Genomic DNA, 14784 nt, shown 5'->3' with positions numbered 1-14784 from the left:
AGTTTATTGAACCTCAGTTTATCTTCAGGCCAATGACTGGAAAACATTGAAGGTCATTAAGATACTGTTCTAAATCATTATGATAATAGGAAATAAACAGGAGAGCAGAGAGAGGATGAGAAACTCATTTTATTCCACCGGTCACAGGGTTGCAGTATAATATAAAGAAAGGTTACTAGCTATCTAAAACAGAGGGTGAGAAATGGTGAAAGGATCTCTATGTTGTATAATTGGTATTAGGCAATTCTTGGACCTGAAAACCTTCCTGTTACAGGAAGTTTGATCTCAATTTACACTTTAAAATATATATTGCAGGATCTCAAAAAAGATATTCTCAGGATGGTTCAGGGGGCTGTAGTTAGAAGTTTAGGTCAAAATAAGGAAAGGGAAGGAAGGGAGGCTGTAAGATCACACCGTCATGATGTGAAAGAGAAGAGCTTATTGATAACCCATCTGCTGAACTGTTTGACTCGCTGCCTTTCAGGTCTGCCCAGTTCATAAAAGGGTTTATTGGATCTGCAAACCAATTCTTTCTGGGCACAGAGTGAATTTCTACCTGTTCACAGACCACCCAGAGCAGGTCCCTCCCATTATACTGGCACCTAAGATGCTGGCTCTGTCACGCCTGTCCAAAACTACAGATGATGGCAGGACATGTCCATGAACCATATGGACATTATCAGCAAATGCTTCCGGATTTGCTTCCAGTATGAAGTGAACTCTCTTTACTTTGTGGACATGGATGTCAAGCTCTTTGAGCATATTGAGGTGGAAATTGTTGACACAGTAGTCAAGACAATCAAATTCTGCAATTACACCAAGCTGAGAGAGTCCATTTCCTACAAGACGCACCTGGAGTCATAGACTGCCATCCCTAAAGGAGAAGGGGACTTCTACTATACAGCCAGCTTCTATGGTGGTAGCATTTCTGAGGTCTACAAGCTGACCACAGCCTGCTTTAAAGGAGCCATGGAAGACAGAGTTGATGGCAATGAAGCCAAATGACATGAGGAGGGTCACTTGAACAAGTCCCTCCTTTACCACAAGTCCACATGCCTGCTATCCCCAGAGTATTACTGGGATGAGGAGCTGCAGATTCCTTCCATAATAAAGGTGAAGAGGTTATCATCTGTGTGCAAGAACCTTAAAACAGTTGGGTTCTGACTGGTGGGAGGGAGGGAGGGAGGAAGAAAGTAACTACAAGAAGGGTGGGCAGATGGCTTCCATTATAGAATCCATATTCTTCCTCAAGCAATCACTTAAGGATCTGGATATTGCTTTTTGGGTTGTCAACACCGATTCTGGCAGAAGACAATGTTCATCATGATCAGGCCGCGTTGGGCATATTTGGTCCAGGAGTAGGATACATTATAGAATCCATACACTTCCTTGAGCAGAAGCATGCAGCCTTCATTGCCTGGCAAAGCCATCCACGAACTCAGTGAGAGATGGCAGTGTATCACCAGCTGAAGGCTGAGGTCTGGTGATGCATCCATGGCATGAAGAACAACTTGTGGGTGGAGAAGGCACATGATCCAGGGCTATGCTGACCAGCATGACATGTGTAACTTCTTCCAGGCTACCAAGACAACCTATGAACCCTGTTCCATTGGACATAACCCCCTCCTATCACAGGACAGCTCCTGGCTCCTCAAGGATGGTGATGCCTTCCATCTGTGTTGGAAGGATCATTTCAAACTCCTCCTTAACTGGGAGTCCACCATATCAGAGGAGACCCTCCAAGTCATCCCGCAATGCCCTGTGGTGGATTCCCTTGGCGATCCACCAACCATCAGAGAGCTGAAGCAGGCCATTCAACAGATGAAAACCAACAAAGTCTGCGGACCAGATGGTATACCCTCAGAAGTCTACCATGCCGGTGGCTTCTGGCTCACATCATGACTCCATCAGCTTAACCTCCACCTTTGGGATGAAGAAATCATCCCCACAGATCTCAAGAGCATGACCATATACAAGAAGGTGTACAAATCTGACTGTGGGAACTACAGGGGGATTTCCCTTATATCCATTGCAGGTAAGATCCTAGCATTCATGTTCCTGAACCGCCTTCATTTCATCACTGAAGAGATCCTTCTGGAAACCCTGTACGGCTTCCAACCATCCTGGGGCACTGTGGACATGGTTTTCATTGCCAGGCAGATGCAAGAAAAATGTTGGGAGCAAAATCAAGAACTGTTCCTCACCTTCATTGACCTGGCCAAGGCATTCAATTCCTTAAATCATGAAGCTCTGTGGACCATCCTCCAATGCCTTGGCTGCCCACTGAAGTTTCTCACCATGCTGAGATTCCTGCATGATGGTATGACTGCCACCATCCTGAGTGGAAGATCTGAAACCGATGCCTTCCAAATCTGGACCAGGGTCAAACAAAATTGCATGATTACCCCACCCTGTTCACCATCTACCTGACTGTCATCATCTACCTCATTTGAGATGATCTGCCATCTGGCATCAGTATCCAGTATCAATTGAATGGGAACCTTTTCAATCTTGGGTGCTTCCAGGCAAAAATGACTTGCCACTAAAGACATCCACAACTTTCAGTTTGCAGACGATTGCTGCGTGTTGACTTACTTTGCACAGGATATGAAAGTGACCCTAGATCTCTTCCATGCTTTGTATTAGAGACTTGGCCTGCCCTTGAATGTCACCAAGATGAAGGTTATCCACCAACCCTCCCCAGGCCAGCTGAACATCCCTCGTGCTATCTACTTGGACAGGGAGACTCTAGAGTATGTGGAGCACTTTCCATATCTTGGCAGCCACCTCTCTCAATGAGCTACCTTCAATGAAGTAGTCCAGCACTGGTTCAAATGTGCCAGTGCCACCGCCTTCAAGCTGCAACGTGTCTCTGAAAATGAAGATCTTCAGAAGTCGATGCAGGTTCTGGTTTATAAGGCTGTCACGCTGATCACCCTCCTCTACTGCAGTGAAACTTGGACCATCTACCGATGCCACATTAAGACTCTTGAGAGCTTTCACCAGCAGTGCTTGCATTGAATCCTAGGGATCAAATGGGAGGGCCTCTGGACCAGCATGAGCATCCTCCATGAAGCTGTGTTCACAAGAATTGAGCCCTTGCTCTTAAGAAATCAATTCTGATGGACAGGCCTCTGCGTCTGGATGTCTGAGAACTGCCTCCCTCACCATATTCTCTTCTTTCAGCTCTCCATTGGCCAGTGTTCAAAGGGTGGCCGAAGGAAATGGTACAAAGACACACTCAAGGTCGCCCTCAAGCATGGAGGCATTGACAGATTGGAAGAGCAAGCTGCTGACCATTTGGCATGGTGCCACCTGGTCCACCAAGGAGCGCGCCACTTTGAGGCCCAACGACTCAGTACCAAGGCAGAATGGTGGCAGTGGAAGAAGGAGGAGGAGACCAACCTGGGACTGCGAATCCCACTCCCCTGCACAACAACATGCCGCCATTGTCGAAGAATGTGTGCATCCAGAATCAAGCTCCTCAGTCACCTGAGGACCCATCAAGCCTGACAGATGTCATCCTCCACTTTGAGGGACCGCCGCTGCCGATGATTACTGGGATGAGCAGTTGAGGATTTCTCCCATAATAAAGGTGGAGAAGATGGCATCATCATCTGTGTTCAAGAACATGAAAGCCTTTGGGTTCTGACTAATGAGAGGGAGGGAGGGAGGAAGGAAGTAACTACATAAATGCACATTGGATGCTACTTGCTGGTATCCCAAAGAGAATTGAGAGTCTGCTTCAGGCAATGTATGTGGAGTTATGAACTTTGTAAGCATTGATTTTTGCTGTCTGGTATGGGAGCTGCCATGACCATCAGGAAATAGGACACCTGGGGAGAATTTTATCTTTATGTACTTGAAAAAAACACAACAATATTGCAAAACGATCTGAACTCAACCCTGTAGTTTGTGAAAAATGATTATCTATTACAGAGAGATCTTAGCTTTACCTATACTTTATGGTCTATTTACACTGAAAAAGGTGTATTCTTAATTCAGCCTGCTCAGATGAATTAGCTAACTGGTTGAAATAACTGTAAGTCCAGGTCAACCGAAGCTTCTTTATGGATATGCAGTTCAAACTTGAATCTAGAGAGATGACTAAGTGATATGCGTGAGCCAGCCTGAGTTAACAGCACAACTTGCTTAACAGTATGGATGTTCATTTAGACAGGATGGCAAGAGTGACTTTCACCATTATTCTATTAAGAAATTTTGCATGCCATCTAAATTAGAGTAGCTTGAGAGATTCAGGAACCCATTATCATTGGCTTTCGCTGGAAGATTGATACTTAGATCCCTCAAGCTCTTTTAAACATTTCTGTTTTAGACTGAATCACGCCTGTTTGCATGTATTACATTAAGGAGATGATCCTCCGAGCCCAAAGGGTGACAGTCCCAATCTGAATCAAAGGGGGCAAGAGTGCTCAAAAGCCCCCGTGGCTCACCGAAGGCATTGAGGAACATCTGAAAGCTAAAAAGGAGGAGTACACCTGGTGGAAGGGAGGGGCCATCACCAAGGAGGATTATACCTCCATTGCTCGAGACTGTAGGGGGGCTGTTAGGAAGGCTAAAGTAGAGACAGAACTGGGACTAGTGACCAGGATCAAAGATAACAAGAAGTCCTTTTTTTAAATACATAGGGAGTAAAAAGAAGGCACTGGGTAACATGGGGCCTCTGCAGGACATGCTTGGCAATCTGGTGGTTTCACCAGATGATAAAGCTGACCTCCTTAACAAATTCTTTGCCTCCATTTTACTGAGCAGGGACCGGGACATCTCCCCCACTGGGATTCCAGATGGACCCAGGAGAGGCACTGCCAGGCCTAGGGTCCGAGAGGACCTAGTTAAGGAAATTGTGGTGGGACTGGACATGTTCAAATCAGCAGGTCCAGATGATCTCCACCCCAGAGTGCTGAGGGAATTGGCAGAGGTCATTGTGGGACCCCTGGCACAGCTTTATGAGCACTCATGGTCTTCTTGGGAGGAGTCAAAAAGGGCCAATGTGGTGCCCATTTTCAAAAAAGGGAGGAAGGAGAACCCAGGAAACTATAGGCACATTAGTCTTACCTCGGTCCTGGGGAAGCTGTTTGAGAGAATTATCCAGGAGCTACATCTGCGAGGGACCAGCAGGGGGGGATCATGCTTAGGGGCAAACAACATGGGTTCATTCAAGTCAGGTCCTGTCAGACCAACCTGGTGGTCTTCTACGACCAGGTCACAAAATCCTTGGACACAGGTGTTGCGGTGGACATAGTCTTTCTGGACTTTAGGAAGGCCTTTGACACTGTTTCTCACCCGATTCTCATTAAAAAATTAGGCCATTGTGGTGTCGATGCTTACACAGTCAGATGGGTCACAAAATGGCACCCAGAGAGTGGTGGTGGATGGGTCATTTTCAACCTGGAGTGATGTGGGCAGTGGGGTTCCCCAGGGCTGGGTCCTCATCCACATCTTCATCAGCGATTTGGACAAGGGGGTAAAAAGCACCTTGTTCAAATTTGGAGATGACACTAAGATGTGGGGAGAAGTGGGCACGCTAGAAGGGAGGGACAGGCTACAACTAGATCTGGACAGGTTACAGGGGTGGGCGGATGAGAATAGGATGGGTTTCAACACTGACAAGTGCAAGGTACTGCACCTGGGGAGGAAGAACCAGCAGCATACCTACAGGCTGGGGAACTCCCTTCTTGTCAGTGCAGAGGCAGAAAAGGATCTTGGAGTCATTATTGATTCAAAGATGAACATGGGCCGCCAATGCGAGGACACGGTCAGGAAGGCTAACTGCACCTTGTCATGCATCCACAGATGCATCACGAGCAGGTCCAAGGAGGTGATCCTCCCACTCTATGCAACACTGGTCAGGCTGCAGTTGGAGTACTGTGTTCAGTTCTGGGCACCACACTTCAGGAGGGATGTGGACAGCATTGAGAGGGTCCAGAGGAGGGCCACTCGCATAATCAGGGGGCAGCAGGGCAGGCCCTGTGAGGAGAGGCTATGGGACCTGAACCTGTTTATCTTTCACAAGAGAAGGCTGAGAGGGGATCTGGTGGCCATCTATAAACTTACCAAAGGGGACCAGTGGGGAACGTGAGAGAGACCCTGTTTCCCCCGAGCACTACTAGGAGTAACTAGGAATAACGGCCATAAGTTGACTGACGGTAGGTTCAGGCTGGACATCAGGAGGTGCTACTTTGCAGTCAGGGCAGCTAGGATCTGGAACCAACTTCCAAGGGAAGTGGTGCTTGCTCCTACCCTGGGGATCTTCAAAGGAGGATAGATAATCACCTAGCCAAGCTCATTTGACCCCAGCATTCTTTCCTGTCCAAGTCCATCATCAGACTTGATGATCTGCTCAGGTCCATTCCGACCAACCCTACCAACTATGAATTGAATCTCTGTGTGTGCGTGTGTGTGTAAGCAGGCATTTAAGGGAGAGAAACATGGGTCTTTGTGAGCTGCACATACATACGTAGAATGTCATGCAGTCCAGAGAATGAGAGACTTGAAGATTTAGAGTGCCCAGGATAAATTTTTCAAGGGTCAAAATAGTTTAGTGGCTGTAAGCTACGTTTTCACAAGCGATATAGTCTAGAGTTTCAAAGGCATTTAGGCAACTGAAGAAGCAGATGGGCATCTAGTGGTACTTAGTCATCTAACTTCCATAGAGTTGGAAAGGGGCTGGTTTTACTGTGCCTCTGTTGCTCTGCAGATACTGCTTTGTGTGTTTGTTCCTATCCTGTGATAAATGAAAGTTAAGCAGTGAGTTTGCACTATAATAAAACAGGTCTGATTGACCACAGTTTAAATTTCCATTTATTGTAGGATAGGAGTGGACACACAGAGCACTTACTGTGTCATCCCCTACCTTTTTAGTTTGATCTAATTTGTTCACATGTTCGTATCCTAAGTGTCTGCAGAAATGGAATTTTAAAAAATTTGACTTCAGCCAGTGAAACCTCCCTGGGTCAACAAGGGATTGGGCAGGATTTGAACTATTTTTAATTAAACTGGTGCAATTTTGGGCCTGTCTACTCAGAAAAGGTTTGCCGGTTACATGAGTACAGTTATACTGAGATAGTGTAACTTTATCAGTTTGGCTGGTATAAAGCTACTATTTTAACAACGCCTTTTTCACTTTAGCTGAAATCCCACCCCAAGAGTACACACTGAGCTGGGAAAAGGCCACCTTATTGCAATATAAGTATTGTTTTTATGTCACACAATATTGGTTTACATTTACATCCTTTGTTTGGTGTTATAAGAGGTGAGAAGCAACGCCACAAATCATCCAGGCTTTATTCCTTGTTTCCTAAACACTGTTCAAGAACTTCTTGAAATGTTGGTTCTCTCGACATTAGATCTCTTGATCTAGTTGGATGGCCCTGTTTTGAGCAGGAGGGTGGACTAGATGACCTCCTGAGGTCCCTTTCAAACCTCATTTTTTATGATTACCCAATGCTACCACCTTATCATAGCATAATACCGCTTACTCTGCATCCACATAATGTAACACACACCGCCTACTGGTATAATATTCTTTCTTAGACCAGGTGTCAGTGTGGGGTGGATACACTTAACTGCTTTGGACCTGTTTTTATATCAGTTATGTATGCCATGGTAGCATTCAAAATTGATTTTGAACGTATTTGTGTCGTCACAAACAAGTTTGGATTGGTGTAATTTACTGGTCTGAACTGAATTGCTGAAATGTTGTATGTAGATATACTCAAGTCTTTTGCTTCTCCCCTCCCCCCCCATTCCAGAGCTGATAATGTTGTTTCTCTCTAAACCAAAAGTGAAGTATAAACATGATGCTCTTGTATTAATAATAGCTTCTATTCAGTGTTTCTTGCCACTTTGGGCTCTTATGTTTTAGCTCAGATTTCTTCATGGTTCTTTAGTCATTACAAATGCATACAAAAGCACACACATTTACATATCTCCAATTGTGCTCAGGTTCATAGCTTCCACATTCTCTGTTTCTGGGACTCTCCAAACACTTATGTGTACTAGTTGCCTATATCTCAATGAATATTAGTGGCATTTTGGAACCTAATTTCTTTAGCCTCTAATACCACTCTCCTCGCTAGAGGACAACAGGGTCTGCCCTGACAAAAATGAAATCTACTGGGTTCTAATGAAGGATATGCTGGAAGATGGACAGAGTAAGGTATACATTCTCCATGGGTCTTAATTAGGTGTAGCGGCAGCCTTGTATGTATCTAACATGTTTGTCTTGATTGAAATTCTAGCCTGGCCAATCCTGGTCTGACCCAAGCTCAAGTATGACCAACTTCTGAGTAGCTGAAGGCTGTGCCACCCCATTGCCACTTTCCCCGCCAGCTACAATGTCTCATTGCTGCCTCCCCTGCCCATGGAACCACCATGGCCCCAGAAGGGTAACAAGAAGCAGGAGCTGGTGGTGAGCTGGGGAGCCTGGAGGCCCCAATACTTGGGGGAGTGGGGAGAAGGCCCCTGAAGCAGGCAGTGTAGGAAAGTGGCAATGGGAGTGGGGAACAGCTGGACTGTATGGGGAAAGTGCAGGGAGCCAAAGAGTTCAGGGTGGTGGGAGCCTGCTGTCCACAATTTAAGCACTCACAGGCTGTATGGAGCCTGTGGACCACCAGTTGGACAGCCCGGCCCAAGTTTATAGTAGGGGATGAATTATACACGATTGGGTTTCCAGAAATACCCAGGGATCTCATGGATGCAATTACAACTGCATGTCTACCCTAGGAGATTTTGCCATCAAACATCTTTGGATGGCAAATATTTGTTTGTGAACCAGGAAAGAGAGAATGAGTGAAGAATGGAACTTGGTTGTGGTCTGACTATTCCCTCCTCAAGTTTGGAGTCAGAAATTACCTTAGGGCCAGAAAGGGGAGCGAGCCTAATTTGTTGCTGGTTTAGAAGGCTGACATAAAGAAACAGGCTTGAGAGATCTTCTGGGGATAACTTTATATCTAGGTTTTGGCATTCTGGGTCAACCATCAGCTACTGTAGTTTAACTAGATTTCTATCTGTTAAACTATGTCTATTAAAATTAGTTGAGAGTCTCACTCTTCTACATCAGTGTAGCTACTTTGATTTTTACCAGCTGGGGAAATAATTCAGTGCCATTTTTATGATTCTTAGATACTGGAATGATGATCATTATACAAAATAGAAAGGAACCTGTTGTTACCTGTGTAATATCAACTACATCACACATGAATGTGAACTTCCTATATCTGGCTGAAGATTTCCAGATGGGATACTGCCATATTTTGTTATCCATACTTTCCATGTGGGAGCTGAATCATGACTGGGGAAAGTCCTGAATCTTTTTGTGCAACTAACTTATGAAGATGCTCATAACCCCATACTTGCAGGGGATAAGACACAGTAGTGGTACTACACAGGATGATATTCCACATCTTGCAGGGTATGATCCTGAACTGAGGATGTAGAATTTAACCCATAATGGACTATGTTGGGTCTGAGATCTTCAAAGCTACAAAGAAAGTTAGGACCTCTGCATTTATTAATTTTTAATGGGACCTAGGTGACCAAACCCCTTTCGGAAATTTTGACAGTCTTAGGGTGTCTCCCTGCCCCTTTCACTGAAGGGCATCCAACAACAGATTTGTCTCTTCATCTCTTTCAATCATTCTAGGTAAAGTTTCCTGAACAAACAGTGGGTGGAAACCACAGCACAGTGACTGTATTCCTCCATTTGGGATTATCCTACTTTCCAGGGATTCAGAGTTTACTGTTTGTGTATTTGTCACTAGCTTTATGGTCACTCTGGCTGGCATCCTCCTTATTGTTACTGTGACTGACCTTGCTCTTCATAACCCCATGTATTTCTTCCTGAAGAACTTGTCCTTGTTGGACATCTACTGTACTTCAGTTACCACTGCCAAGATGATGGCTAACCTCCTCTCAGAGGATGAATCCATCTACTTCATTAGATGTGCTGTTCAGATGAGTCTCTTCCTTGTTGTAGGAGTGGTGGGGTGCCTCTGTACACTTTTGGCTGTCATGATGTACAATGGTTATGTTACAATAAGCTCTCCCCTAACGTATGTGATCATTATGAACAGAAGAAGAGTGTGGGCTGAGTTTGTAGCCCTTTCCTGGCTGGGTAGTGTCCTACTGCAGCTAAGGCAGGTCTGTTTGGTGTTTTTTTTGTCTTTCAGTGGCTCTAATGAAAAGGACCATTTGTTTTGAGACGCACCCTGATACTAAGCCTAGCTTGTGATGCTTCCACAAACATCAGGACTGTAGCACAAGTTGCACTCCTTGCAATATTCCTCTTCTTGTTGTTTTTTGTATTTTATTTTATGTTGCCTTCAATATCTTGAAGATGTTATGAAGTGAAAGAAGACAGAAAGCCTTCTCCATCTGTGTCGGATGCTGGCTTTATTTAATCCTCTTGCATAAATTCTTCTTTTAGGACCAGAGTGAAAGTGCAGTATGTGAATATAATGAGTAGTATTTTTTAAATAGAAGCAGAAGCCTAACTCCTGTTGACTTTAACAAATTCTAATGCGCCTCTAAAGCACCTTCATTGTTCAACTTTGGGGTTTAAAGAGTATCAGGAGGTAGAAGTTAGCAGGATGTACTTGGTCCCAACTTTGCTGGGATGCACTGCTGCAGCTGCAGTGTAGACCAGGCTAGAAGAGCTCCTCCCACATTTTGGTGCCTCTTAAGGACACACTTGGAATCAAAGATTTCCTGCCAGTGGAGTTGGTTCTCCCTTCATTCACTTTGGGGGAGATCATGAGCATCTTTTCCAGGGCCAGTGGAGCTTTCTCCCCTCTCACCCACCAAGTAGCTCTCCATGACTCAGTGGGGCTGATTTTCTTTTTATCCCTGTTGGCTGTTTTTTCTCATGGAAGTAATAGGCCCAATTCTTCTCTTAGTTTTGCTGGTTTCTGCCAGAAGTTACCACAGTGACCATGGTATAAAATAACAGCCTGAGAAAAATCAGATTTGCCCCAAAACTCTATTTATACCTGATACCTGCTCTAAGGGCATCTATATACCAGCTCCAGGGGTGGGGTAGGATGATTAGCAGCTCCAAGAGCTGCTCTAATTAAAGCACCCAAAGTGTTTTGTGTATCAGGGAACTCACGCTTCAAAATGGCAATGGGCATGCTTTATTTAAAGCTTGTCAAATGAGCTTTAGTTAAAATAGCCTGCCACCATTTTGAAGCAGGGATATAAGACGCAGATTAATTAAGTCTGCTCCGATGTGCTGTAATTACAGTATGTCAGAGCATCCTCTGCCCTCATGTAGAGGCACCCTAAGAGACCCCTTCTGTGCTTTACTATCCTGTTTACTGCCTGTCCTCTGTGATGCTCATTCCATGCAATTTCCCCATGAAGCTGGAATGAGGGTAACAATGTGATGGTGCATGTCTGAGTCAGAAAATAATTAATTTGTTTCTCCAAAATCTGTGCTGCTGATTTTTCTGAAAACAGGAATGAATATTTATCTTGCTACAGTCACAGTTCCAGAGCTGGCTTTAGGTTTGGCCCCTCCTTTGTTCTCTCCGACTACACCCCAAATGCATGTCGGATCTGATACCTTCACTTTTCTTGAGGTGAAGTCCTCAGGTTCTTCCATTTCTATACCAGGTTCTACTTACAGTGCTTCCTCTAGCAGGCGTAGTTGGCCATGGTGCTATCAAGTCTCTCAGCAGGTTGCAGCAGTGTAGGGATGCAGAAGTGGGCAATGCAGAACTGACTGTTTCCAGTTGTTGCAGCAATCACAATTGCAAACGTGGCTGCCATCAGCAGCCACTTTTTTCCCCCCTCCTCCCCAGATTGGCACAGATTGTTACTAACAATAAGGGGAAGTGACTCAACAGCCTTCTTAATCAAAATATTATTTAATCTTGGCATTAGGGACACAGAATATTTGGTCAAGACAAAGTTGGCACAAGAACAAATGGGCATAAGGTGACAATTAATAAACTTAAGCTTGGGATATGATGATGCTGTTAATAATCAGGGGCTCCAGAATGCCTTTCCAGCAAAAGAACTGGAGCTCAAGATGCAGCTAAATGGGTTCATGAAATGGATTGAATGGCAAGGATGGCAGCATACACAAGGGACTTGAGTCACTGACACAGGAGTTCCCTTATAGTTCAATGTACATTCCTGTAACAGATTTACTTTTTTTTAATGACAGAAGGCCTATATGTATATGCATCTCTCATGAGACTTAAGGCTTAATGGCCACTGTCCCTCAAAGCTTCAGAGTCCCAACAATTTCAGATCCCCCAGATGTTGTCTGTGCATTTTTTACTCCCCATATTCAACTCCTTGCCCCCTGGACTGTTAAGTCCTTTTGATTAGTGAGCTCTTACTATTGGCAATAAACCAAAACAAACAAACAGTGTGCAGTTGGCTACAGCCAAAACATGTTCTTTACAATTCATAATTCAGGTACATACTGAAACATTTGCTAAGAGATGTCTTATCTCCAGACAGCATTGTTTCTTCCTGTTCGTTCTTTAACTGCACTGCTGATTTAAACCACTACAGTCATACAGTAAACACTTTCTAGTTATGAAACATATTCTATTCTTAAATAATTAAAGAATTGATCCATATCTGTCCCTGTTACCATGGTAAATAGGTTTGACACTGGAATCGCACGTAGTCAAGTGCAAGGATTTTCTAGTCTCTTTTCAGAGCAATTCTACTTCAAATGAAGTTTGTTTGCTCATCTGCTTCACACCATCCCGTCTTTGACTGTTCTACTTAATATTTTTAACACGGCCTTTTTCACTTCTTGGTTCCTCAAGCTATATATAATGGGGTTCAACATTGGAGTGAAAATACTGTAAGCCAAAGAGATGAATTTGTCCCGGTCCTGTGAGTGACTGGTGGTCGGCTTCAGGTATTTCACCATAACAGAGCCATAAAATAAGATGAGAACTATCAGGTGGGAAGTACAAGTCGAGAAAGCTTTGTGTTTCCCCTCTACTGAACTCATTTTCAGAATGGTAGAGATGATGTTAACATAGGAACTCAGAGTGATGAGGAAAGCCAACAATCCTAATGTTATACCAACAGTGTAAACCACCATTCGGTTGGCAAAGGGGTCACTACAGGAGAGCATGAACACCTGTGGTGGCTCACAGCTAAAGTGGTTAATTATATTGGGCCCACAAAAATGAAGCCTCATTAGGAGGAGGGTGTTTGGAAAGGCATAGAGAAATGCAGTTATCCATGCACCGCATGCCAGCTGGACGTGAACCCATTGTTTCATGATTGTAGTGTAATGCAAAGGATGGCATATAGCAGCATATCGATCATAAGCCATCACTGAGAGAAGCAAGCCTTCAGCTACAATGAAGAAAATTACAAAAAACAGCTGGGTGGTGCAGCCACTGAGGGAAATGGTCTTTCTCTCCACCAAGAAGTTCACCAGCATCTTCGGGACAGTAACTGAGGAATAACAGATGTCAAGGAAAGATAAGTTACTCAGGAAGAAGTACATGGGGGTGTGGAGGTGAGGGTCAGTTCGTATCACAAGCATGATCACCACATTTCCCAGCAATGTGATTATATATATAATCAAAAATACCAAAAAGAGGAAGATCTGGACAGATGGAGAAGTGGAGAGTCCTAAGAGAATAAATTCTCTTACTGTGGTTTGATTTTCTGGAACCATTGTTTCAGAGGAGCTGTAGCCTGTAGAGGGAGAAGAAATTCAAATGATATTCCATTTTCATGTGTTTAGACCAAATCAACTCCCTCCCCGCATACTAGATGCTGGATTTCCTACAATGTGATGGGTCAAATTCTGTTCCCAGTGACAGCTAGCAATTAACACATACCCTGGTTGTCTTCTGCAGCATGAGCTCACATTTATAGTGGCATTAAGTACAGATGCATATGGCCCAGCATCTGCAGTTCTTTAAGCTCAAATACATGGTAAAATAAACAAGATCTGGGTTTCTCTTAACTCCCCACCTGGTATATTGAATATGAACCCAGCAAGGGCTATATAGTTCTCTGTCCACTATGCAGTTTTGAGATCATCCCTACTATATACAATAATATGCATTTAGTTAGAGAGCTGTAATGCACTTGAGTGTTATGTGTTTTTCCCCTGTGAACAGTGTTGCTTAAAACAATTGTTTTAATTATCTGCAGGAAATTGTGCCTTTCAGTCAAAAGACTTGGAATCTGCACAAGGGATTTTTCTTCACTTTATGGTTATTTAATGCCAAGAAGTTTCAGGAAAAAAAACTGCCAGGAAAGAAAATTGTCTGAAAAGGCAAGTATATAATGATGATGATAATAATGATAATAATAATCCCCAAAACAAACAAACAAGCATACAAACCCCTCAAATGTTCAGGGTTTGGCAGATCTTTTCCAATGTTGGGTGCTCATTTTTCCAATTAAAATGTATTTAAAAAAACAAACAAAAACAAAACGAACAAAATCAGAAATAACTCAAAGTTGCTTCACAAATACCATGTCTTACTGCAGAACTTCAGAGTAGTATTGAGCTACAAACTCACCTCTGTTTCCTGTGCACACAAGCCCATGATTAATCCAACTGGCTGGTGGATACAGTTCCTCTAAATTTACATACTTGTAAATTAAAACAGAGCGCCAGATCATCTTTTTTTTTGTTAACTCTGAACTGAAACAATGTGAAAGAAGGTGCATGCTGTGTGTATGCAACAATCACCAAGTGCCTAAACAACTTGCCATGCTCTGTACACCATTGGAAGATTTGGTTCAAAATTTAAATAGAAAGTT

The 14784-nt window shown here is 43.8% G+C and overlaps 1 protein-coding gene across 1 annotated transcript; it reads right to left on the bottom strand.

Moving 5' to 3' along the window:
• Positions 1-11965: 11965 nt before the first annotated feature.
• Positions 11966-13695, bottom strand: LOC102574706 (olfactory receptor 5A1-like). Its single transcript, XM_006274608.3, has one exon. It carries the CDS (start codon positions 13679-13681, stop codon positions 12737-12739), a length of 945 nt encoding a protein of 314 aa, XP_006274670.1. The 5' UTR covers positions 13682-13695; the 3' UTR covers positions 11966-12736.
• Positions 13696-14784: the final 1089 nt, after the last annotated feature.

This window comes from Alligator mississippiensis, chromosome 7, assembly GCF_030867095.1.
Source record: "Alligator mississippiensis isolate rAllMis1 chromosome 7, rAllMis1, whole genome shotgun sequence".
In the NCBI taxonomy this organism is placed as follows: Eukaryota; Metazoa; Chordata; order Crocodylia; family Alligatoridae; genus Alligator; species Alligator mississippiensis.
This window is presented reverse-complemented; position numbering and strand designations above follow the sequence as displayed.